The 27,585-nt window shown below is 38.4% G+C and overlaps 1 protein-coding gene across 2 annotated transcripts in view; it reads left to right on the top strand.

Annotated features, from left to right (window-relative positions):
* The window catches only part of DCHS2 (dachsous cadherin-related 2), a 279,417-nt gene that overhangs the window by 193,642 nt on the left and 58,190 nt on the right, over positions 1 to 27,585 (top strand). The window contains exons 11-13 of one of the 2 annotated variants that reach the window (XM_057727664.1): positions 4,375 to 4,509; positions 4,726 to 4,935; positions 16,220 to 17,077. In XM_057727664.1, the coding sequence (XP_057583647.1) occupies positions 4,375 to 4,509; positions 4,726 to 4,935; positions 16,220 to 17,077 (1,203 nt within the window). Of the gene's footprint in view, positions 1 to 4,374; positions 4,510 to 4,725; positions 4,936 to 16,219; positions 17,089 to 27,585 lie in introns of both variants that reach the window. The other variant, XM_057727665.1, reaches the window with a different exon arrangement.

The following is a 27,585-nucleotide window of genomic DNA, read 5'->3' as shown; positions in this document are numbered from 1 at the left end:
CTGATGAAGCTATTGACACAGCAGGAATAAAGATGCAAACATAGAGAACGGGTTTGAGGACACGGGGGGAAGGGGAGGATGGGAAGTAGTGAGAGAGTAGCATTGGCATATATACACTACTAAATGTAAAATAGATAGCTAGTGGGAAGCTGCTGCATAGCACAGGGAGATCAGCTTGGCGCTTTGTGACAAACTAGAGGGGTGGGATGGGGAGGTGGGAGGGAGGCTCAAGAGGAAGGGGATGTGGGGATATGTATATATATATATAGCTGATTCACTTTGTTGTACAACAGAAACTAACATAACATTGTAAAGCAATTTTACTCCAATAAAGATGTATATTTAAAAAAAGAAGCTTGGTTATAAAGAAGAAGGAAAAATCTTGTTTCTTACAGCCAGAGAAGAATATAATTTAAGGAAAAAATAGAAATGAGAAATATTAGAACTGACAGGGAAATTTCAAGAGGGTATTTGAAGAATTACTTTGCCATTGAGACAGAAATCAGGAGGTAGAGTTGAGTATAGATGTAGAAAGTTGTGGGAGCTTTTCCTTAATGCCTCCATTTCTCTGGGAAATGGGAAGGGAAGTGATTTGTGAGAATGAACCAGGAGGTGGTCAGGTAGAAATCATGGATAGAAGAGGGGTGACCAAGGAGATTTGGAAAGATTGCCAGATGACAGTGACATTTCAGTGGGCTCCATCTAAGCTTTTGCGAAGTTTTCTACAGCCCCGGTTATCTGCTGGATATTCCAGGAGGGCAGAGAGATGGCTGGAATGTATCTGGACTGAGGTTTTGCTGGGCTTCTCTGGCAAAAAGCCACAGGACTTGAGGAAATTTTCAAGGTTGCCAAAGTGTTAATTCATGGGGCTGGACTGAATAGGGAGAGAAATGAATTGAGGAGGGGTTTCCTAGAGTGGGAGAAAGTAAGAGGTCATAAGGCCGTAGGTATTGAACTCTAATAACAGATATATGTACATGTACACACACGCACACACGTACACACACATCCTTTACTCGATATGTTGTAAGTGTATCACTGAATATCTTCAGATCCAGATTTCCAATTTTATTAGTAAGGTGATGGAATTAGACTAAATAATCTCTACCTTATTTTTATTTTCTTAGTTCTCAAGTTTGGTGATGTTGTGTTTGATCTGGGGGATTATAAGTGTGTGAGGAGGAAGAAGCAAGGCACTGATTGAATTCTAAAAGGACCATAGTATTATGCTTTAAATTTATCTCACATTTAAGTTGTGAAGGGTGCAAAGTTTGGAGTATAAAAACGTATACATGCAAACTACAGTTATAAATAAAGATCTCATTTATCCTTAATAATATGCTAGGAGGATTGAAGGTGAGTAGATTGTTATCTTAGGGATCAAAGCTGTGTAGAGTAATAATGATAAAATCTGAAAGTTTCTAAAAAGTCAGGGGAGTATTGGATACAATAGTAAGGCACATTAGAGGATAATTAGACCAATGGGAGGAAGGGAAACTAAAAAGATTTGAGTTTATGTTTAAGCATGTGAAAACGTTTTCTAGGTTTGACAAGTGTTAGGAATTTAAGATGTATATAATACATAATATAATACGTAATATATAATGTGTATAATGTGTAATAACATCATCTCATAAATGACTGGATTTATTTGAAAATAAAGGGTCCAAAAATTAAAAGACGCTGTTTTCCATGAAAGCACTGTGAAGGCAGGGGCCATACCTGCTGGATTTACCACTGTCTCTTTGGGAAATAGCACTGTGCTTGGCACCTAATTACACTTACCAAATATTTGAGGAACAAAGAAAGTAGATGTAAGATGGTATTGTCTCCATTTTCATAATGTAGGATGAGATAAGAATAACAAATTCTAACAATCTGGAATTTTTAAAAATTCTGTCTTGGCCAAAGAAGAGATTATGTGATCATTATGAGATCAAAGTAATCACTGTGATTATTAGTCATTAATATATAATATGCCTAATGCTAGAATGAAATATTCTGGTGACCTCTGATTATACCATATCAAATATTTTGATCCTACCTTATTAGACTTCTTTCTCAAGGTTATTAAAATGCCTAAAAATTATCCCAAATACCCTTTTTCTTTCAAGTGACATAGTAAGAAGTCATGTATTGGGTTGGCCGAAAAGTGCCTTCAGTTTTTTAAGCAGAAAATAAAAGACACGTTTTTCATTTCCACCAAGAACTTTATTGAACAACGTATCCACTCTTTTGTTCCACTACCTTCTGCCATTTTTCAGGCAACTTCATAATTCCATCTTCCCAAAACTTATTATGTTTTTGAGCAAAGAACTGTTTCAGGTGCCTTTTACAGTCTTCCAGGGAATTGAATTTTTTTCCTTTAAGAGAATTTTGTAAAGATCAAAATAAATGGAAATCCGAAGGTGCAATGTCTGGTGAATACAGCAGATGAATTAGAACTTCCCAGCCAAGCTGTAACAGTTTTTGCCTGGCCATCAAAGAAACATGTGGTCTTGTGTTATCCTGATGGAAGATTATGCGTTTTCTGTCGACTAATTCTGGGTGCTTTTCGTCGAGTGCTGCTTTCAGTTGGTTAATTGGGAGCAGTACTTGTTGGAATTAATTGTTTGGTTTTCCAGAAGGAGCTCATAATAGAGGACTCCCTTCCAATCCCACCATATACGCAACATCACCTTCTTTGGATGAAGACCTGCCTTTGGTGTGGTTGGTGGTGGTTCATTTCACTTGCCCCACGATCTCTTCCATTCCACATTATTGTACAGTATCCACTTTTCATCGCCTGTCACAGTTTGTTTTAAAAATGGAACGTTTTCATTACATTTAAGTGGAGAATCGCATGTGGAAATATGGTCAAGAAGGGTTTTTTTCACTTAACTTATGGGGAACCCAAGCATCAAAGCGATGCACATAACCAAGCTGGTGCAAATGATTTTCAACACTTGATTTGGATATTTTGCCTATGTTGGGGCTATCTTCTGTGTGGTATAACATTGATTGTTTTCAGTTAATGTCTCAATTTGATCACTATCAACTTGAACTGGTCTACCCAACTGTGGAGCATCGTCCAATGAGAAATCTCCAGCACAAAACCTCGCAAACCACTTTTGACACATTCGATCAGTCATAACACCTTCTCCAGACACTGCACAAATCTTTTTTTGTGTTTCAGTTGTGTTTTTACCTTTCTTGAAATCATAAAGCATAATATGCTGGTGTTGCTTTTTTTCTTCCATCTTCAATATTAAAATGGTCACACAAAAATTCACCAATTTTGATTTTTTTTTTAAACGCATGCTGGTATGACAGCTGTCACAATACAATCTAACGAAATTGTTTTGAATGGACTTAAAGACAACTCTCTACTAGAGCCATCTTACGGAAGAAAAAACAAACGAATCTTTTGGCTTATTCTTGCAGAAAATTAGCATTATTTTCCACTTCTTCCAGCACTCAGTTCTATATTGTATCTAGTAGACCACAGCAAGTGAAAATTTACTTTTTAAGACAGGCAAGATGGAAATGTGTAATCGAAGTTTTTTGTTAAGTCCAAAGAACAGTATTTCATCTTTTATTAAAGTGTAAATCATATATACTAAGTGCTACATCTGTACCTAGATTCTCATCAGTTAAGAAAAGAATATAGGAAAATGATTGAAAGGAACTTGTGTGAAGTGCAAATAAGCTATAATGTCATAGGGTAAACTCATTCAAGTTAATGGTATGAGAGATCTTCATACCCAATGGTGGAAATGGTGTGACACTTTTCTCAGCGGAGAAATGAAGCCACAGAAATATGGGAAGAGTTATTTTCAAAATGCATGATAACGTGGTACCACATTTCTCACTCCAGATAGGAGGCTGATACAAAGTAGAAAACAAAATGAACCAAAAATATGAGCAATCCTATGTGCTCACCTCCTGTGCTGGAAAATGAACAGAGTAACATAACTGGGCACAAGCTTTTAAACATAGGTCCACCTATAGAAATTGTCATTTGCCCTGCAAGCTTACAATGATGCCATTAAATCACAGTCAGGGGGGTTAGCAGGAGTAATTAGGAATATGTTGTAGGGTTGCACACTCATAAGACATTTTTTACGGGAGAGAGAAAATCTTAAGCATTCACTGTGGGGAAGTCTCATAAGACTTTTGAAAATCCAGCATTTCAGCCCAGGAGGCTTTTATTTAGCAAGAACAGCCAAAAGAGTTGGGTTTTGTTTTTGTTTTTTGTTTTTGTTTTTGACCTTAATTTGAAGGTTAAGTGTCTTGCCTTTTTCATCTATGGCCTAACAGGTTCCTAGGAAAAAGAACAGACAGATGCATTCCAAAGAGATAAAGGCTATTATTTTCCTCTATATTTTCCTTTAGGAATCAATTCCAAGCTTCAGTTTGAAATCATGCCAGGTGCCTGCTTTGGGTTGTTCGAGATAAATCCTGACACTGGGGAGGTGGTGACAAGCACCACACTTGACAGAGAGGTTCAGGATGTCCTCACCATTCAAGGTAAGGGATCCCTTGACTGTGCTAAACAAACAAAAACAAACATAGGCAGCAGGCGGTTGAGAGGTGAAATTTTACATTTCAATAGGGTGTCCTTAAATAAAATGTTATTGACCCAGTGCTACGCAGCTAATTTGGTCTGTTGCCACCTGGGTAGGGCAGCATATTTTAGGTACCAATTAATGGCTCCCATCTGTGCCATCTTTTATTCCATGTCAGTACTTGTGAGTGATGGGGGAGCCCCTGCTCTGTCCGGGACCACGACGATTGTCTGCACCGTGGGAGATGAAAACGACCATGCTCCGGAGATCATTGTCCCCAGGCGTGACCTTGAGCTTCTAGAAAACCAAGAGCCAGGGTTTGTCTACACTGTTTTGGCCTCTGACATGGATGCCGGCAATAACGGGGTTGTCAGGTATCACATAATTGGTAAGTATCATCTTTATGTAAGTCCCCCCCTCAACCACCGGGATACCTACTCGATTGACACACACTACATGGAGAGTATTCTGCATTTGGTATCCAGGGCAGTGTCTACAGAACACATACCAAGTAAGAACGGGTTGGTGCCCTGGGTCTCCTCTCCTCCTCCTTCCCACAGCTGCCCTGATCCACTGCCCTCCAAACTCCTCAAAAATCTGCCCGTGACAACTCTTGTTGCTAGTAATCCCCTAACATTAGTGCATGTACAGATGGGACAGATAGCTTTTTTCCTATTTTCACTTCTCTTGTATGGTCACTTTATTTTTATTACTTTCAGCAATCAAGACTTTCAGGCTTAGAGGACATAAGTAGAAAACCAATTAAATAAAGGGTGGAAGACCTAAATACACATTTCTCCAAAGAAGACATTCAGATGGCCAACAAACACATGAAAAGATGCTCAACATCACTAATTATTAGAGAAATAAAAATCAGAACTACAATGAGGTATCACCTCACACCAGTCAGAATGGCCATCATTAAAAATTCTACAAACAATAAATGCTGGAGAGGGTGTGGAGAAAAGGGAACCCTCTTGCACTGTTGGTGGGAATGTAAATTGATACAGCCACTGTGCCGAACAGTATGGAGGTTCCTTAAGACACTAAAAATAGAGCTACCATATGACCCAGCAATCCCACTACTGGGTGCATACCCTGAGAAAATCATAATTCAAAAGGACACATGTACACTAATGTTCATTGCAGCACTATTTACAATAGCCAGGTCATAAAAACAATGTAAATGTCCAATGACAAATGAAAGGATAAAGAAGATGTGGTACATGTATACAGTGGAATACTAGTTGGCCATGAAAAAGGATGAAATTGGGTCATTTGTAGAGATGTGGCTGAACCTAGAGCCTGTCATATAGAGTGAAATAAGTCAGAAAGAGAAAAACAAATATCGTATATTAAGGTATATATGTGGAATCTAGGAAGATGGTACAGATGAACTTATTTGCAGAGCAAGAACAGAGATGTAGATGTAGAGTGTGGATATATGGACACGGGCGTAGGGGGAAGGGGAGGATGGGACGAGTTGGGAGATTAGGGTTGACATATGTACACTACCATGCATAAAACAGGTAGCTAGCGGGAACATGCTATAAAGCACAGGAAACTCAGCTTTGTGCTCTGTGACAACCTATGGGAGGAATGGGTGCGATGGCAGTGGTGAGGGGAGGGAGGTCCAAGAGGGAGGGGATATAGGTATACATATATCTGATTCACTTCAATGTACAGCAGAAACTAACACAATATTCTAAAGCAATTATACTCCAATTAAAAAAAAAAAAGAAAAGAAAAACAATTCCCAGATCTGCAAACCAATGAAATTCTTCAGATCTGCAGAAATACCCCAGAGATCAAAGTCTTTAGGAACTTCTATACTAGAAGACAATTTTGTAGTATTGTTCCCTTTGGATCAGAGACATAAGGTTTCTGGCAGAATAATATTAGTGTTATCATGACAAGCTTGAGAAGGCCACATCTTATTCACTTGAAGAAGAGTAAAGAATCCAATTTTTCACACATGTCAGAGCACACATAGAATGAAATGAGACGAGGCTAGAGTAATGCTTCCGAAACTGCTTCTGATGAAGGAAAGCTATTTTGTAAAAAATAGCTTTGAGACCCACTTCTGGAAGCTATCACTTTCTATTTACTTAAAATTCTATAACCAAGCCATATTTTCTATGTACCATCCATTTTACTCCAAAATGAGAAGAGTTTTATTATCTTTTTCCCTGATTATAACATGATATATAATTGTAGAATATATATATATACAATTTACAAAACATAAAAGTCAAAAACAAAAATCCTATATCTTGCAGGGATGTGATTTGATATTTTTGAAAAACACTCTTCCATGAACCTCAGTGAATGCAAACACCAATATGACACTATTGAATAATGTGTAATATTCAATATTTTAGATTCCATGTGTAATAGTCAATATTCAATATTTACATATGCTATTTTATCTTATTTTAAAATTAATATACTGTATGAATGATTCATGTCTGTGAATATACATATATATTAGCATTTCTAATATGCATATGTATAACATTATCTTAATCATCCCCTTTTATGCTAATTTAGATATTGAACAGTCTACTATTATAAAAATGCTGTAGCAAACACACCCAATTATTTCCTTATGATAAATGCAACTGGATTATCATGTCCAAGGACGTATCTGTTTTAAATGTTTACACATATTGTCATTCTACCATCCAACAAACTCAAACTCGACATCCATACTCCCTCAAACTAACTTTGAGGAGCCCAATGCTTAAGAATAAGCCCAATTCTTACTTCTTCCTTACCTGTTGCAGTGGCATAGATACTTTTCCTTCTCTGTAAACTCTATCTGTTCTCTAGAACTTCTCAGACCAGTTGTGGTTAAGGACCAGGGTTTGTGTTTTTTTTTTAATTTCCAGTCTGTTGTGACTGATACTTTTGTAAAATACAATAAATATGAATTATTGGGAGAAAGAAAGGCATACAAAATGCAAGCCCCAATTTTTAGAAACTATTACTGTATTATGGAGACGTAAGCTTATTCTGTCGTGTTGCTGTAAAATTTTCTAAATGCTTACTCCCAATTTCTCGTTGTATTTATCTTGTTGAGGGCCAGCTGTAGACGATCCCTAGACTGTACCTGTTCCTGTTCACTGCATCAGGGACGTTCTTTTTGACCATTCACTTCCCTTTCCCTAGAGGTCAACAGTTCCTCTATACTGGCTTTTCCCATCTTTTCCAGTCTTTCTCATCTTGAAAAGCATAGATGTCTCCCTTCAGTCACTGTCTCTTTTCCTTTACAATCAAATTTCTTAAAAATTGTTCTCTGTGCTCTGGTTCCTATATCTTTTCTTCACTTTCATTTCTTAGCATGCTGCAATATGTGTTCCACTGAAGTCACTCCACCAAAACTACCCTTGCTAAAGACACAAAATATCTTGTTGTTGCTAAATGGTTTGGATCTTTTTACATTCTTAATTTAATTGTACTGCTTTGTGTCTTTGTACACTATGCCCCAGAGGCTCGGTCTCATCTTGACATCAAAAAGCCACTTACTATCTCCTGATTCTTCATCTGTCTTTCTAGGTAAGCCTTCCCAATGTCTTTGTTCTTCTGGTGGTTCTCTGACTTTAGAGTTTCCTGGATCTTTTTGGCATATCTTTTTCTTTTCTCACAGACACACTCTTACTGGTCATTTCATACAGTTCCTGTCTCAGCTACCATTGGACCTCAGTATTTGCCTATCTTGACTGTATCCTAGATCTAAGTCCCATTAAAGGACATTTTAAAAATTGAAGTATAATAGACTTACAATCTTGTATTAGTTTCAGATGTACAGCATAACTCAATGTTTTTATAGATTACACTCCATGCAAAGTTATTATAAAATACTGACTTTATTTCCAGTGCTTTACATTACTTATTTATACCTAGTAGTTTGTACCCCTGATTCCCCTTCACCCACTTTGCCCCTCTCCATGACTCCCAATACTATGTTAGATAGAAGTGATGAGAGTGGAATTCTTGTCTTATTCCTGATCTTAGGGGAAACATTTTCAGCTTTTCAATATTGAGTATGATGTTAGTACGATGTTTGCTATGATGTTATGGGCTTTATGGCCTTTATTATGTTGAGATATGTTTCCTCTTTACTACCTTTGATAAGAGATTTTATCATAAATGGATGTTGAATTCTGTCAAATGCATTTTCTGTGTCTATGGTTTTTATCCTCCCTTTTGTTAATGTGGTGTAACACATTGATTGATTTGCAGATATTGGAATAAATTTTCAATAAATTTATTCCAGATCCAGAATAAATTTCACTTGATTATGATTAAAAATCCTTTTTATGTATTGTTGAATTTGGTTTGCTAATATTTTTGTTGAGGGTTTTTACATTATGTTCATCAGGGATAATTGACCTGTAATTTTTTTGTAGTGTCTTTGTCTGGTTTTGATATCAGGGCTTCATAGAATAAGTTTGGCAGTGTTCCATCCTCTTCAATTTTTGGAATAGTTTGGGAAATATAAGTATTAACTCTTCTTTAAATGTTTAATAGAAACCCTCAAATTCTGATCTGGCCTGGGCTTTGGTTTGTTGGGAGTTTTCTGATTATTGATTCAATTCCATTACTAGTAATTGGTGTTTAGAGTTTGTTTCTTCCTGAGTCAGTCTTGAAAGAGTGTATATTGCTAGGCATTCTTCATTTCTTCTTCTTCAATAGGTAGTCCAATTTTTTGGTGTATAACTATCAGTAGTATTCTCTTATGATTGTTTGTATTTCTGTGATATAGGTTGTAATTTTTCCTCTTTCATTTCTAATTTTATTTATTTAGACTCTCTCTTTTTTTCTTCATGATCCTGGCTAAAGGTTTATCAATGTTGTTTATCTTTAAAAAAAAAAAGACAGCTCTTAGTTTCACTGATATTTTCTAATTTTTTTGGGGGGGGGTCTATTTTATTTCTGCTCTGATCTTTATTATTTCCTTCCTTCTGTTGACTTTGGGCTTTGTTTGTACTTATTTTTCTAGTTTCTTTAGATAGAAAGTTAGGTTGTTTATTCAACATTTTTCTTGTTTCTTGAGGTAGACCTGAATTACTATAAACTTCCCTCTTAGAACTGCTTTTGCTGTGTCCCATAGATTTTGGAAAGTTGTTTTTGTCTTCATTCATCTCAAGGTATCTTTTAATTTCCTCTTTGATTTCTTTGTTGACCCACTGGTTTTTCAGTAGTATGCTGTTTAGTCTCCACATGTTTGTGTATTTTCCAGTTTCCTTCCTGTAATTAATTTCTCGTTTCATACCCACTGTGGTTAGAAAAGATGAGTGCTTGATATGATTTCAATCTTATTAAATGTATTGAATATATTTTATGGCCTAGATGTGATCTATACTGAAAAATGTTCCATGTGCATTTGAAAAGAATGTTTTTTGCTATTTTTGAGGTGTTTTATAGATATCTATTAAGTCCTTCTGATCTAATGTGTTGTTTAAAGCCACTGTTCCCTTATTGATTTTCTGTCTGGATGATCTGTCCATTTATGTAAATGGGGTATTAAAGTTCTCTACTGTTACTGTATTTCTGTCAGTTTCTTACTTTTTGTGTGTTAATATTTGCTTTGTATATTTAGGTGCTCCTGTACTAGGTACATTTATTTTTACGAATGTTATATTCTCTTCTTGGATTGACCCCTTTATCATTATATGGTGCCCTTCTTTGTCTTTGTTATAAACTTTGTTTTAAAGTCTATTTTGTCTGATATGCATATTGTTATCCCAGCTTTCTTTTCATTTCCATTTGCATGGAGCATCTTTTTCCATCCTTTTACTTTCAGGTATGTGTGTCTTTAGATCGCAAGTGACTCTCTTGTAGGCAGCACATAGATGGGTTTTGTTTTCTTATCCATTCAGCCACCTTATGTGCTGTGATTGGAGAATACAAAGTAAGTATTGATAGATGTGTACTTACTGCTATTTCGTTATTTGTTTTCTGGTTGTTTTTGTAGTTCTTCTCTGTTCGTTTCTTGCACCTTTAGTCTGTTCCCTTGCAGTTTAATGATTTTCTTTAGTTTTATGTTTGAGTTCTTTTCTCTTTGTTTTTTTATGTGTATCCATTGGAGAGTTTTGATTTGTGGTTACCATGAGGTTCATATATATCAATTATATATAGTTGTTTTAAACTATTAGCTGTTTAAGTTCAAATACACTCTAAAAGCTTTACATTTTTCACTCCACTCCCAACATGTTTTATGTTTTGGTGTCATATTTTACATCTTTATTTGTATCCCTTCAATGTTTATGGTCAATTTTATAATTTTTATCTTTTAACCTTTTTACTAGCTTAAGTGGTTGATTCACTGACTTTACTATGTATTTATATTTATCAGTGATTTTTTTGGTCACATCTTTTTTTTTTTTTTAACACTAGTTGTTGCCTTTTCTTTTTCATTTAAAGAAGGCACTTTAACATTTCTTGTAAGGCCAGTTTAGTAGTAACGGCCTCTTTTAGTTTTTGCTTGTCTGGGAAACTCTTTATCTCTCCTTCAATTCTGAATGATAACCTTGCTGGGTAGAGTGTCCTTAGTTATAAGTTCTTTCTTTTCAGCACCTTAAATATGTCGTGCCACTCCATCTGGTCTACAAGATTTCTGCTGAAAAGTCAGCTAATATTTATGGTGATTCCCTTGTATGTGATTCTGTTTTTCTCTTCCTGCCTTTAAAATTCTTTCATTCATACTTTAACTTTTTCCATTTTACTATGATATGATTTGAGTGAATCTCTTTGGGTTCATCTTGTTTAGGCCTCTCTGTGCTTCTTAGACCTGAATATCTGTTTCCTTTTCAGGTTAGTGATCTTTTCAGCTATAATTGCATCAAGTATATTTTCTGCCCCTTTTCCTCTCTCTTCTTCTGTGACCCCTATAATGCAAATGTTAGTATGCTTGATGTTGTCCTAGAGGTCCTTTAAACTATCCTCAGTATTTTTTTTTTTTTTTCTTTTTGCTGTTCTGATTGGGTGAGTTCCACTATTCTGTCTACCAGGTCATTTGTGTGTTGCTCTGTATCATCTGATCTGCTGTTAATTTCTTCCAGTGTATTTTTCCTTTCAGTTATTACATTCTTCAGCTCTAATTGGTTCTTTTTTGTATTTTCTAGTTCTTTGTTGAAGTTCTCACTGTATTCCTCTATTCTTTCCCCAGTTTGGTGAACATTTTTATGACTATTACTTTGAACCCTTTATCAGGTAAATTAGTTATCTCTGTTTCATTAGGCTTTTCCCACCTCCCAGGATTTTATATTGCTCTTTGCTTTGGAACATATTCTTCTGTCCTCTCATCTTGTTTAAGTTTCTCTGTTTGTCTCTATGAAATTAGGGAAAACATATCATCTAGGTCTTGAAGTCATGTCCTTGTGTTGGAGCATCCCTAAGCAATCTGCCTGTGTCCAGTGGCTTTAGTGGGAGAGCTGGATCTAAAGTGATCATGGGCTATGTCTTCTCCTGGGATGCACCAGCAGTCACTGCCCTGTTGGAGAGTGGGCCTAGGGCCTGAGGGGCTGGACACACAATCCTGGGTGAGCTTAGCTTCCCCTTGGTGCTATAGAGGTTTCTGCCTTGACCAGGGGTGGGATAGGGACCCAAAGGGCTGGAATAGGAGCCTAGTGAAAGCCCTGGCTTCTCCCAAGGTGCAGTGGTGGTTGCTGGCTTGTCAAGGATTGGGACTAGAGCAGGAGGGGCTGAGGTAAGAGCCTTTCTCAGACGGAGGTGCACTGGAGCAGTTATGGTGGGCCAGCCAGAGGACCAGGCAGGTTTCAATCTGCTGCCTCTGTGCTGGGGCTGGGAACACAAACAGGTCCGTGCTTATGCTCCTCAAGAGCAGAGTCTCAGTTTCCTACAGGCCTCCATTAAGCCCCACTAGTTTTTAAACCACCTAAAGGGGCTCATATTCCCAGAGCTGGACCCCAGGGCTGGTATGCCCAATGTGGGGCTCAAACCCCTTGCTACTGAGGAGGATCCCTGAGCCTATGAAATCCTTCTCTTCTTCTGGGTCACCCACCAGGGGTGTGGGTCCTAACTAGATTTCTTCTCCTCCCCTCCAACCAGACTCCACATGGTTCTTTCTTTGTAACCTTGGTGGTAGAAGAGCCACTCTGCTAGTCTTCAGGTCTGCCTCAGAGTTTCTCCTTATGCAGTTGTAGTTTTGATGTCTTCCTGAGGGGAGGTAAGCTCAGGCTCTTCCCACTCCACCATCTTGATCCTACCTCCTAATAAATTTTGATTTTCCACTCTCTTTCTCTTTCTTTTAACAGTGAGAAACCAGAATCAGGATCAGTGCCTTTGGCAAGAAATAGCATTTTTTTTTCACACTTTATGTGTTGTGGTGGGCTGTGGACTTTGCTCAGTGCCATCTTTACTCCTGAACTCCCCAGCAGAGGAATTATTTTTAAAAGGAAAATAATGTTCTCATACAAATATAAAACTAACAATTTGCAAGGATTTTTATTCAACTCATTAGCTAAGAAACAAACCAAAAAGATGTTAAAATTGATTCAAGGAAAAATCCAAGAAACACACTTATACACACGTACACAGAGAAAATAAGGAAATTTGCAATGCAGAAGAGGTCTATCCATAGGATAGTAAATCATTGCCATTCCACTAGACACAATTAATTTGAATTTCTATGAATAAGAACCATTTTCACTATGTATTACTTTTCAACAATTTACAGACATAAAATACCAGAAAGACAATGAAGATGATATACCTAGAAGACAACTCTGATGGCAAAGCCAGACTAGTCACACACAAATCTTTTTGTGTTTTTACCCTAGGACACCCACCTACTTTTTCCCTTTCATTTCAAATTGTTTCACCATTTTTTTCTAACAAGGACCCAATTTTTATATCCAACAGCATCTCATTATCAATGTGTCTGAAACTGAACTTAATGTCACTCCCTTTTCACTCGTGGTCTGGCTTATTCTAGAATCTTTGCCTCTTTTGCTCAAAATACCCTTTAAAAAATCTTGTTACAGATTTAAGCACTGAAAATGCTTGTTCACATTTTTTACATGGGAGACAGATTGTTATAGCAGTAATACTTAGTTCTTAAACTCCTGCGCTATATGCCCCCAAATCAATTAATCGTCTTAATTTTTTATTTACTACTTAGGAACTTGAGTGGGTCCTAAAATTTAGTTCATAGCAAAGACCCTCTCCAACCAAAAAAGGATATATTCCCCAGGCATTAAAGTCAGTCCCTGTTTCAACATGAAATGTCGCTATTGAGACTACCCCTTTACTTGGTAGCCTAGAAACTTTCACACCCTGGTGTGGTACACCTTGGTCATGTTGGGAGGAGTGAGTGGTGAACCTTTTTTTTTTTTATAATTTGCGAGAAGGGTGACATAAAAGTGATTTTGGGAAAGACAAACCCACGTGATCCTAGGGGTTTTCTTAGGCAAAACGATTTTAGGAATACGAATATGAAAACTGAACTGGAAATTACCTTAAAATTTACCTGTTTCCAGATACTCCTTAGATAATATAGCCCCAGGGCCCTCAGACCCCATTTTAAAGACAACTGGTCTAAACACCCTCAGTCTTCCCCATAAGCTGGATCATGAGTCTTTCCTTCCTTACTCCTTACTTTTCCTCCTCTATATCTTTGGAATGTGTCCACTTCCTCTAAGCGCCTCTTATTCCAGAACCTCCTCATTGCTCGTGTAGATACTGTGATAGCCTCCTAGTCTTCCTCCAGTCTAATCAAGCTCAGACATTGCTGCCCAGTACTCTTCCTAAAACAGAAATGTGATTCGTGACACTTTCCTGTCTAAAATCCTAAAGGGCCTCCCGATAGATTTTAAGATAATATAATCTTCAGCAATGTACTCAGGGCAGTTCATGACCCGATGCCCTGCTTATCTTCCAGATTTATGTTTTTGCCACTACCAACCCTCTCTCTCCTTGCCCTCTACACTCGAATACCCAGAGAACCGTGTGTTCTAGTCACACTAAAACGTTTGCAGTCATTAATTTCGCATATTCCTGGGACTTCACCCAGGCTCGTCCCTCTTCCCTCTCCCCTCCCCTGAGACTTGTAGCTTGGCTTCCTCCCCTTTAGGGGTTAGTTTTGGTGTCACTCTTTCTAATAAGCATTTGCTGGCCATCCTAACACAGGACCCTGTGCTCGTCCTCTGTACTCCAGCGCCCTGTACCTGTGAGGTTCACACCACACTTTAATGTTCAGGTACTGACCTGCCTTTCCTCCTGAACTGTAAACCCTTGGAAGCCTGAATCACATCTTCCTCTCCTCGTATTTCCAGTGTCCAGCACATACTTGGTACATGACAGGGGTTGTGGAAATGTTTACTGAGGCAATAAATTGCTTTATCAACCACAAATGCCACAGAAATGTAGTTTGTCTCACCATCCCTGTTTTGGTACAAATTAACACGTCTTATGAAGATGTACAAATGCAGTCCCTTCTCCTCAGCCTGTAGCACTACCTATGGCTGTTGTTATCTCAGAATGCTGCACCCCTTCTTCCGTGGGCCTCTGGTGGGCTCTGGTAAGTTCCCACACTGTTGGGAATGATGCCCCTCGTCCAAGAATGTGGCCGGTAGGTCACTGAACCGCATTTTCCCAACTAATTTTCAGGGTGACTTTAAAATGCCTTTGGAAGCTTTTTTATCCCTGTGGTGCCATGTGCAATAGCAAAACAAACATTTTTTTGAAGGCTATAGAGAAGAATAAAACATAATCCTTTCTTAGGTTATGGAAGAGATAGACAAGTGTTCCACTATTTCTAGCAGAAGTGTTATGACTCATGCACAGAAGCCCATGGGATGTAGGAGAGGACCTTATTGCAGTAGTATCACTGGTATTCAATCTGTGGCGAATAACATTTGGGAAAATTACAAATATGCTCTTGTACATCAATCTGTTAATTTTTGATTGATATCTAAAAATGGACATTGTATGCTGCTGCTTGTACCTGACTGCTGTTGTTTTATTTCAAATAAAATGTATATTTTAATCCTCCCAAGAGGAAAATATATTAATATAAAAAGTTGAAGTTGCACACAAAACAAATCATACTGCTGCAAGTCAGTCAAAGCAAGTGTGCAAATTATTTTTAATAGTTTATTTATTTATTTATTTTTGGTTGTGTTGGGTCTTCATTGCTGCGCATGGGCATTCTCCAGTTGCAGTGAGCGGGGGCTACTCCTCATTGCAGTGTGAGGGCTTCTCAGTGCAATGGCTTCTCTTGTTGCAGAGCACGGGCTGTAGGCATGTAGGCTTCAATAGTTGTGGCACATGGGCTCAGTAGTTGTGGTGCATGGGTTTAGTTGCTCCAAGGCATGTGGGATCTTCGCAGCCCAGGGATCAAACCCGTGTCCCCTGCATTGGCAGGCAGATTCTTAACCACTGCACCACCAGGGAAGTCCCAGTGTTCAAATTATTGATTGAATTAAGATAGACACTGAATTACATTTTTTTGTTTATCCCTGGATAATAGAATTTTCATGAGGGTAGGGCGGGGACTTTATCATGTACTTATATAAAAGTGCTTACAAAAGTACTAGGATGTAATAATCAGGAGGTAAATATTTGTTGACTGAATATGTATATTCATAGCAAAGGGCTGCTACTCTTTGAATTCACATGTATTTTGAATTTGTTTTCTTTAACAGATGGAAATACTGATGAGTACTTTGCTATTAATGAAACGTCAGGAGAACTCTCAACCACTCGTGCTTTGGACCGGGAACAAGTCAGCAACTTCACCCTAGTCATCCTGTGCTCCGACCTGGGGGATCCATCCCGCAGCTCCATGGTGCAGCTGCACGTCAGAGTTCTGGACGAAAATGACCACAGCCCTTCCTTCCACAGGCTCCATTACCAGGCCTCCGTGAGAGAGGACGCTCAGGTGGGAACCGTGGTTCTTATACTCTCCGCTGTGGACAAGGATGAAGGCCTGAATGGGCAAACTGTGTATTCGCTGGCGGACGAGGCTTCTGGGGCATTCACCATTGATCCCGTGGCAGGCACACTGAGAACCAGCCATGTCCTTGACCGAGAAGCCAGAGCCGAGCATACGTTTAAAGCTGTGGCCGGAGACTGTGGTGTCCAGGGCTCAAGAAGCACCACGGTGATGGTGAAAGTACATGTCACTGATGTTAATGACAATGACCCAGTTTGGGAACAGAACCCTTTTGATATTTTTCTTTCCCCCCAGTCACCTACTAAGCAGACGACCGCCATCCTGAGAGCCAGGGACCCAGACTTGGGGCCCAATGGAACTGTCACGTTTAGCTTCACAGAGCCCCAGTCAATGTTTTCTATTGATAAGTACACGGGAGAAATTCAGCTTCAGCAAAAGCCATCTTCAGGATATTTTCCTATCTGGCTGCAGTTAAAAGTTGTGGACCAAGGGGTCCCAGCTAGGACAACCACTGGTCTCTTGGTCATTCACATGGAAGGAGAAGATGTAAGGATTTCCTTCAGCCAGCGTCTGTATAAAGGGATTGTGCCTGAAAATTGTGAGGCAGGTGAGTGTCAAGTGTTTTGTATGTTGTCCCTGTTTGGGCAAAATGCTTAAAACTAAGGATTATAGAACAAGTGCTATCGCAGGTTCAGTTTTTGAGTCCAGTCAATTCTTGGTATGCCAGTTTTCATTCAAAATATGTTATTAGAAAAATACACTCAAATACAGTAAAACACACACACATACTCCCCTTTGAAGACAGCAAAAAGTAGTAAAAATACTTAAAGACAGATCATTCAGGGTCCTTGAAGTTTCAGTTAAATTTAAAATCTCAAAACAAAAGCCCTTTTATTTAAATGTGTATGAGTCCTGAACAACTGTACATACCCTAAAGTTCTTTTCTAGAAATACAGTGAAAAGTGAAACATCTTGTGGTTCAGTGACTGCCACTGGGTGTCCTCAGGCAGCTGGATCTCTCTGCCTCAGTTTCCTAATCTGCAAATTAGGGATAAATTTGGTGCCTACCTCATTAGGGTATTCTGAGGACTGGATGAGCCAGTTCATATAAAGCATTTAAAACAGTGTCTGACTCAGAGGCAGCATGTAATATATGGGAACTGTTGTTATTATTATTATACTTCATTTTATATTATACTTCATGTTGATACAATCAGCACTGCTTTCAAACAGTGCAGTAATATCTGATCTTCAAAGAATTTGGCAGAGATTATACTTCTCAGAACAGGCTTCTGTGAATAGTAACAATTTTTCCTCATAATGCTAAATTATTTTTCAGTTATTTCCCTACTCAAATTTATGCCATAATGGGGAACATAAAAAAAAATTGATTGAAATGATCTTTCTACACCAAAGCAAAAAAAGACCCATTTGTAGAGAGTTGTGAATTGAAAGAAACCCAATCTAGGTAATTATATCTCACTAGAGAGTTGAGAAATAAATCTTCTGATACTTTCAGCCAGGCAGAGGGCAAAGTACATGGAGTCCAGGGCTTGGAGAGGAGCAGTTTCCTTGTGACAAGTCTGATGTGTGTTGTTTGATTGTGCTGGTCATTTTTTGGTTTTGTTTTGTCATTTTAGATTCAGTTTTACTTTATCTGTACCTGCAGCAACCACCACTTAAAAGGCAACCTGCATTTTTCTGAAATTGATTTATTCATTTTGTAGTGAAAATTTGTATTTTTTGTAGGTATCCTTTATTTTTTAAAATTTATTTAGGCTGCATTGGGTCTTTGTTGCCGCATGCAGGCTTTCTCCAGTTGCAGTGAGTGGGAGCTAGTCTTCATTGTGGTGCTTGGGCTTCTCATATGCAGTGGCCTTGCTTGTTGTGGAGCCCTAGGCCTGCGAGCTTCAGTAGTTGCAGCACGTGGACTCAGTAGTTGTGGCTTGCGGGCTCTAGAGCACAGGCTCAGTAGTTGTGACGCATGGGTTTAGTTGCTCCATGGCATGTGGGATCTTCCTGGACCAGGGATTGAACCCGTGTCCCCTGTATTGGCAGTCGACTTCTTAACCATTGCGCCACCAGGGAAGTACCCGTAGTGAAAATATTTTTGTTACATATTATGTACTGCCTTCTCTATGAAAAGAAAATATTCAACTTAATGTTGAATGTCAGATTAGGGTTCTTCTAAGTTGCAGATTAGTAACTTGACTTTGATCTTCTTTTGAATTATGGTTATCTAACGGACTGCTTTTGCAGAAGGCTTCTTACTGATTCTAAACATAATTAAGGGTAAATTGCAGTTACCTGAATTAAATGAAATAATAGCAACTTCTAAAATAACTAGAAATGTCCACCTACATTCTTAGGTGTAATGAGATTTCCATATAAGAGTTAAATGTGAAATAATATGAGATACTCTTTAGAGCTATGTTGCTGTACCTCTTGAGAGGGATACATTGCAAAGCTAGAGCAGAACCTGATAGAAAGGAAAGGTAACATTTTCTAAATAATATAGCACAAAACATATGACTCAATCCTGTAATTGACCTGATAAAATTATAGAATTTTTGAGCCCAGCACTGAACACACAAAAAATTTTTTTTTCTAAATACCTTTGACACATGATCTTTCAGTCTCTACTTGAATATTTGAAAGTTTAGGACAGTGGTTCTTGAACTTGGGTGGGAAACAAGCACTCTGTGATGATCCCTGAAGGTTCTGCTTCAATAGGTCTAGGGTCCAGGAACTGTCGTTTTTAACACACTCTGCAGGTGATTTGATTGTGTGACAAAGCTGGAAAACCCTTTCATTTGGAAAGTCATTCCTGTGTTAAACCCAGATTTGCCTCCTTTATATCTGTCTATAAATCCTAAACCTACCCTCTGGAGCACTCCACTGATCTACACAGTCACTCTTCAGCGATTTTATTTGCTCTTTCAACAAAATTTTTGTTGAGTGTTATGTTCCAGGTCCTTTTCTATTGGGATATGCTACTGAACTAAAAGACAAAGATACCCATCCTTGTGAGGCTTACATTCTAGCAGGGATAAAGAGACAATATCAGCGCACATAATAGATAAATAAAGTGTAGTGTATGTTAGATGGTGTTAAGAGCTATGGTATAAAGAAGCAGAGCAAGAGGTGCTGGGGGAGGGCACAAATGCAGTTTTAGATAGCAGGTTGGGGAAGGCATCATTGAGCAAGTGACATTTGGGCAAAGACTTAAAGAGAGGAGGTAGCCATTCATATATTTGGGGGAAGAGCGTTTCCAAAAAAAGAAAAGGAGAAATCCAGTGAGAACCAGCCTGGTTTGCTCAAAGAACAGTAAAAAGGACTGTGTGACTGAAGCAGAGTAAGCAAGGTGAAGAATGGTAAAAATGAGGTCAGAAGACAAATATACCAGGCAGGGCCTTGTAGGTCACTGGGAGGTCTTTGGCTTTTACTCAAAATAGTTTTCCCTTCTCTCGTTCATTCAGTTATTCTTCACATAATGAGGTTTCCAATCACTACTAATGAACATTCTCACCCAATATAAATTCTGTGGAGTAGTAGGCATTAAATAGATGATCTCTCAAAAACACTGGCATAAGAGTCATCGTTACCACACTTTTTCACATTATTAAATGAACTTTCTAAAAATTAAGTAACATGTCTGGCCATTTCCTAATTAAGATATCCTTTCTCAGTTCACCCAGGATTAAATTATTTGCAGGAGTCAACCTAAATAAAAGTCTATCTAAGGCACCCCAAAGAAAATATTTCGATATGAAATTAAGTTATGGATTAGTAAGTATAATAATATTTGTGGCTGAATTCAGAAATGATTTAATAATAACACTGATAAAAACTGCTGTGGAAGGGGAAAATTTGCACCTTCTTTCATTTTTGCAATATGCCATTCATTTCTATGTCCAAGATTCACTCTGTTGGTAGCCGTTACAGGAGGAAACTACCCTATTTCAGTCTGTTTCTCATCACTCAACCTTCCATCTACTCCCAACCATAACAGTTGGGATTAATCAATATGATTAAGAGTAACCTGGTCTGAGATAACAAATCAGAGCAGAAGATAGTGAAAACTAAACTGCTTTCTTAACCTCTGAAGGGGGCCTCCTGTTTCAGATTCAATCAGAAAAGCTAATGAATACATGGATGGAAGCCTTTATTCTGCTATCGCATCAGTGTGTTTTCTTTGACCTCTGATCAAACACAACAGTGATCAGAGTTGTCCTTCTTAGTCCTCTTGTATTTAGAATTACTGGACAAAATTTGACTGCTACATTTTTCAGAGAATGTAACACTCAAAAATTTGTTCATTAAATCTTTCACATAAGCAAGATTAATACCTGGCACTAATACAAGCATATAGTACCCATAAATATCCAGGGAGGTGTACATTTCAAGACATCTGAAGCAATGGGTTGGGACCTTGCTTTGAAGAGTAGGGTGACATGTGTGAAGGACATGGAGCCTAAGCAGAGAGTAGCAGCATATGACAGAAAAGAGAACAAGAGAAGGAAAGAATGGTGGTTAAAAATGCTGTTGAATCTGATTAGATGCAACTAACCTACACCGGTGTCAGCAGGATTCCCTAGGCCCCAGTGAACAACGATGACAAGGTGCAGAACATATTGATTGACATATGCCCAAAATATTTCAAGCTGGTCAAAGCTCTGCCTGGAGCGTGAATTTAGTGTATACTGCCAGATTATATCATGGAAACCAGAAGGTGATTTTTTTTAAAAAAATTTGAATTCCAGTGGTTTTAAAAGATTGTAAATCCATTGATAAGTGTTAGAATGGCCTTGATATAAATTATTTAGTAGCATTTCATAACTTCCAGCATTATTTCTCTCCCAAATATGCCTGCAATTTTAATATTTATTTTCAAATGAAAAAATATATGCCTGTTGGAAGCTTATGTTATCTGTGACTTACTCAAACATCCCATCCAATAGGCACCACCTGACATCCTGAGTGAATTACTTTTTGTATTATCATAAATTTTCATCACCCTAAACTGCTTTTAACATTTAGATTTTTTTAAAGAAAATAAAACATTTAAAAAACTCCAATGTATTTATATTTGTTCAACATTTCTTTCTTGGAAAGCCCACAATTTTGAGTTTTGATTCATATTGTTTCATCTGTTAACAACATTGAGCTTAACATTTCAGTTGTTTAAAACAGTACATAGTTCAATAATAGATCTTTATAAATATATATATATAGATATATATAATTTTTTATAGTTTATAGCATTTTAAAAGAAACCCTTTGGTAGGTAAGATCTCTTTAAGTCATAAAATGTTCACTTACTCACAGAAAGAGTCATTTCAGAAGGTGCTGGTTGCATATAAGAAAGCGAAAGGCTCTCCTTACATCAAGGTGACAAGAAGAGTTGAAGCCCAAATGATTCCCCAAATGATTCTTTACTCTTACCATTCACTGTTCCTTTTCTACCCACATGAGAGGAAATATAACCATTCTGAATCTTTTTGAAGTGAAATATAAACCACTTGGTTGTCCATGACATTCCATTTAAACCATTTAAATGAACCTCCTAGAAGCCAGGTTTTATTTCTTCTGTTTCACTTCCAGAGCTTTGGTTATACCACTGAGAGAAAATTGGCAGCTGTAGTCCCCAATGTGGCCTTTTCACAACCTCATGCACTTTTTAATAATAACTATGAGAGGAAAAATTGAAATTATGAATTGCATTGATACCCTGATTAAAAATGAATAGTCAGACATTAAAAGACTTGAGATAAAATTAAAGCATGATACAGGAGGGCATTCTAACTAGTAAAATGTATTTATTTTTGTCTAATAAACAAATCAGATCTTGATATTTTGGAGGCAATTGATCCAAAATTCTGGCTCCCACTGTCGGTAAGGTTGGGCGCATATATGTAGGGTATGGACACTGCGATAGGACTCATTGTAGCGGAGCAAGTCTCTACTGCCATCCTGCCCAGCATGGACAGCTCTCTTCCTCCTTGCAGAGAGTGGAGATGATAACAAGTGACTCACAGGGAAGCCATAAGGATCAAGTGAGCTCATACGTGTGTGCTAGTCACAGTTTTCATTGTTATTGTTACCTTCTTTCTGTCCCAAATCCTTCATTGAATTCTATAACATTAGCTGGGTATAAATTCTCACCAGAACAACCAGTTGTTACCTAGCGATTATTTAACAGCAATGAAATATCTGCAGTTTCTAAAACCCTACTACTCCTTTCTGTTCGACCTGGTCTCCAAACCAGGTAAGAATTACACTTTCCAAGATGACAGAGTTCCTGTAATTTTGGAAGTGGTGTCTCTGTATCATCCACAACTTTGGAACAGGGCCTAACATAGAAATTTTTATGATAATGAAAAGAGGGATGCAGATAGTATCTATCATTCCAATTCCATTCTTTAAGGCCAGTCTCCTATCTGGAATGAAATTCATCGGAATGGGTGCCATCAAACTAGCCATTGGCAAACAGTGTCAAATTCCATCACCTTACCTGTGATTCTAAGATAGCTCTGGAGGAAACAGAGGGAGAAAGGCATTACAAGGTCAAGTCCTCTCAAAAGAAGGTGAAAATCTCACAAAGAAGTTTTCAGTTTTGTGAGTTAATCCCAGTGCCACATCTGCGCCTCAGCCAGCTAGGCCCAAGACCTCATCTTAACAAACCAGGGAGTTCTTCCCCTGGGGTTGGGGGTCACTAACCGTTAGGAAGGAGACAGTATAAACCAGAGTGCTGTTCCTTTATTTATAGAAGAACTGTGATTGCCATGTGGATTAATAGTAGTCATGTCAGGATGACCAGCTGTCTCTTTCTAGGAGAAAGGACACAGGAAGCCAAACTGTACTCAGAAGGTTGCTTTTTAATCCTAAATAGTTCAAGCAGGATGTGATTCAAGTATCGAATGTCATCAGCCTGTGTTACCCTTTCTTCAGAAAGCACTCACGCAGCAGTGACAGAATTTTGTGATGCCTTTGTGACTCTGGGCTTTCGTTGCTCATTAACTTCCTTTTTATTTTTAAAATTTTTATTTTCTGTTGGAGTATAGTTGATTTACAATGTTGTGTTAGTTTCAGGTGTACAGCAAAGTGATACAGTTATACATATATCTATTCTTTTTCAAATTATTTTCTCCCATTTAGGTTATTACAGAATATTGAGCAGAGTTTCCTGTACTATACAGTAGGTCCTTGTTGGTTATTTTAAATATAGTAGTTTGTATATGTTAAACCCAGACTCCTAATTTATCCCCCTCCCCACCTTCCCCCTTTGGTAACCATAAGTTTGTTTTCTAAGTCTGTGAGTCTGCCTCTGTTTTGTTAAATAAGTTCATTTGTATCATTTTTGCTCACTGACTTCCTTCTGGTCTCACATTCCTTCTTTTGGTGTCTGAACACCTCCATCAAGCCTTGTGCCCTGGGAGCAATTCTGTTTCTTCAGGTGATTTTGCATAACTCTCTTCTGAACCATGCTATTTTGCTTCATGATGTAACAGGGTTAATATTTTTTAACAACTACTTTCTAAAGAATGTTTAGGTACACAGTAAAATTGAGGGGAAGATACAGAGATTTCCCATGTACACCTTGCCCCAACACATGCATTCCCTCCCTCATTATCAGCATCCTTCCCAGAGGGGCACACTTATTAAAATCAGTGCACCTACACTGATACGTCATAATCACCCAAAGTCTCTAGTTTACGTTAGGGTTCACCCTTGTTGTTTTACATTCTGTGGGTTTGGACAAATGTATGATGACGTGTCCACCATTATAGTATCATACAGAGTAGTTTCACTGCCCTAAGAAAAAACATGCTCTGCTCCTTTCACCCATACACCCTGCCCCAAACCCAGGCAACCACTGATCTTGTTATTATTTCCATAGTTTTGCCTTTTGCAGAATGTCACATAGTAGAAATCATGCAGTATGTAGCCTTTTCAAATTAGCTTCTTTTACTTAGTAATATGCATATAAGTTTCTTCCATGTCTTTTCACTGCTTGATAGCTCATTTCTTTTTAGCACTGAATAATATTCCATGGTCTGGATATTGCAGTTTATTTATCTATTCATCTACTGAAGGACATCTTGGTTGCTTCCAAGTTTTGGCAATTATAAATAAAATTGCTATAGAAACCAATGTATAGGTTTTTGTATAGACATAAATTCCCATCTCCTTTGAGTAAATTCCAAGTATGATTCCTGGGTCTTATGGTAAGAGTATGTTTAGTTTTGTGAGAAAATGCGAAACTGTCTTCCAAAGTGGCTGTACACTTTTGCTTTCCCAACAGCAATGAATGAGAGTTCCTGTTACTCCACATCCTCACCAGCATATGGCGCTGTCAGTGTTGCAGATTTTGGCCATTCTAATAGATGTGTGATTGTATCTCATTTTAATTTGCATTCCCCTGATGACATATGACGTGGAGCATCTTTTCATATGCTTACTTTCCATCTGTATGTCTTCTTTGGTAAGCACCTTTTAAGGTCTTTCATCCATTTTTAATCGGGTTGTTTGTTTTCTTATTTAAAAGCTCTTCGTATATTCTGGATAGCAGGTCTTTATCAGATTTGTCTTTTGCAAATATTTTCTACCAGTCTACATCTTGTCTTTTAATTCTCTTGGCAGAGCAGAAAATTTTAATTTGGATAAATACAAATATATTAATTCTATCTTTCAGGGATCCTGCCTTTGGTGCTGTATCTAAAAAGTTATCACCAAGCCCAGAATCATCTAGGTTTCCTCCAGTGTCTAGGAGTTTGTGTTTTAATATTTTGATTTAGGTCTGTAACCCATATTGAGTTAATTTTTTAAAGGGTATGAGGTCTGTGTACAGATTCTTTTTTTTTTTTTTTTTTTTTTTTGGCATGTGGAAGCCCAGTTGTTCCACCACCATTTGTTGAAAAGACTCTCCATTGTATTACCTTTGCTCCTTTGTCAGAGATGAGTTGACTGTATTTACATGGGTCTATCTTGGGCTCTCTATTCTGTTCCATTGATATATTTGTCTAGTCTTTCACTAATACCACACTGTTTTGATTACTGTAGCTTTACAGTCTTGAAGCCGAGTAGTGCCATTCATCCAACCCTCTTCTTCTCCCTAGGGTTAATATTTTTTAACTATATTTCTACTCTTTTCTGTATTGCCTGTTGGTGGATGAGACCTTCCACCTATTCTGCAAGAGACATCCACTTGTTTGGGATACATCAGGATAGTTACAGCAGATATGCAAGAGAGAATATTCTGCCTTTGACAAGCAAAATGGTGGTCCTTACTATAAACAAAGATGGCTCCCGAGGAAACCCGCCACAGGGAAGGAAAGGAAAGCCCATTCCTTCTACTTTCTGGGGAGTGCAGGAAGGGCAAGTAAGTAAAGATATAGGAAACAAGTGATCAGCCATGAGCATCCTGGCCTCCCCTTCCCCAAAGCTGTCATCCTGGAGAGGGCCAGTGAGACAACCTAAAGGAAAAGCTAAAAGCAGAGGACACTTTGGAACTCTAGGAGGACACTGCCTCATGGGATAGCTTTTTCTTAACATGGGCTAGTGGAAGCAGAGTAAAATGGGCAGCGTGTTTTGGTAAAGAGAAGGCACGTGCAAATGTTCCATTCCTGTTTGGCTCTTGCAAAGCCTCGAAGATCCCCCATAGTCCTAGCATTCCCACTTGTGGACACAGATTAATGCAGAGTACAGAGCAGCAGACCTGCTATGAGGACCATGGCTGCAAGTGATGAGATGAGCCCCTCCCCAAATCTGTTGGGTAGACAGCCAAAACGCAGGGTTACATAACATGCCAAGTATCAAAAAACTGCAGCATCAAAAACAGCTGCAGTGGGGCCAGGCCAGCAGGGTAGAGCTCTGAGCCTGCACATGTTGACATGAAAGACCAGATTCTCTGCCTGGGGACAAATTCTAAGAGCCAGTGGACAGCACACAAAGATCCCACCTCATCAGTGCAAGTTTCCCCGCCAGCGGTGTCATCTTACAGAGCAGCAGCAGTGCAAGAGAGAGGGAGCCTCAAAGACTGAGGCTTAGTGTGCATCCCAAAGCCGCTAAGTTACCTGAACGTACTGTTCCAAGGGAACAGACTGAGATGACGTTAACAGCATGTCAAGATGGCCATTTTTCTGTGTTGTCCATCAGGGTGGGTCTCCTAAGGAATATTAGACTAATCATAAGAAAATACAGAAATATTTTCTTTGCACATCTAAGTTGTAACACGTAAAACTGTAACTCTGCTTTATTTATTTTAAACTCTTTTTTAAAATATTTATTTATTTATTTTGGTTGTGCCAAGTCTTAGTTGTGGCGTACAGGATCTTTGCTGCAACACGCAAACTCTTAGTTGCAGCACGCGTGAGAGATTTAGTCGCCCAACCAGGGATCAGACCTGGGCCATTTATTTTAAACTTTTAAAGAGTGCTCTTATCGCTGTTCTTGAGGATGCCAGATAAGTGATGACTGTATACACAATGTTGTGCACTGAATACTCATTTTTTTAAAGGTATAGGAAACAGGTGGTCAGCCTTGTAAAGACCCTTGAACATCTCTTTCATCTCTTCTCTTACAAGACAGTTTGGGTGATCAAATAAGCACTTCATAATCTCCAAAACATTTTGCTTCATTGTTACTGACAGGTATAAGTGTAGACATGGAGATGAAAGTGCAGCCGGGAATATCTGGGAGAAGCTTCTCACTATGGAGAGCAGAGCCAGAAAGGAGCTTGCTCCTAGTAGGTGCTCACCAAATGTTTGTTGAACTCATTTCACCATTTAACTGTTATACTTCTAAGAAAACAAAAAAAGATATGCTCAAGCGAGAATAAAACCAGGCCAAAAAAAAAAATGAGGAAGACACTTCATTCATGGCAGGGGAAGTGGCCCACACAAGGCTTGGGGACTCAGGAACAGGTGCTGAGTTTCCCATCCTGTGCAGCAAAAGGTCTGGAATAGCTGGACAGAAGCTGTCATGAGATTTCCAATGATGAGCTGGACCAGAGAGACACCGATGGCCTTTCAATTATCAAAAGAGTGACAGACTTTCATACTGTAGAGAACTCACTTTGGAGGCCTTGTGAGGAAGAGTGGCTTGGCAAAGAGA

The sequence above is a fragment of the Hippopotamus amphibius genome, chromosome 3 (genome assembly GCF_030028045.1).
Source record: "Hippopotamus amphibius kiboko isolate mHipAmp2 chromosome 3, mHipAmp2.hap2, whole genome shotgun sequence".
NCBI classification, from domain to species: Eukaryota; Metazoa; Chordata; class Mammalia; order Artiodactyla; family Hippopotamidae; genus Hippopotamus; species Hippopotamus amphibius.
Note: the sequence above shows the minus strand (reverse complement) of the source record. Positions and strands in the feature narration are given on the sequence as shown.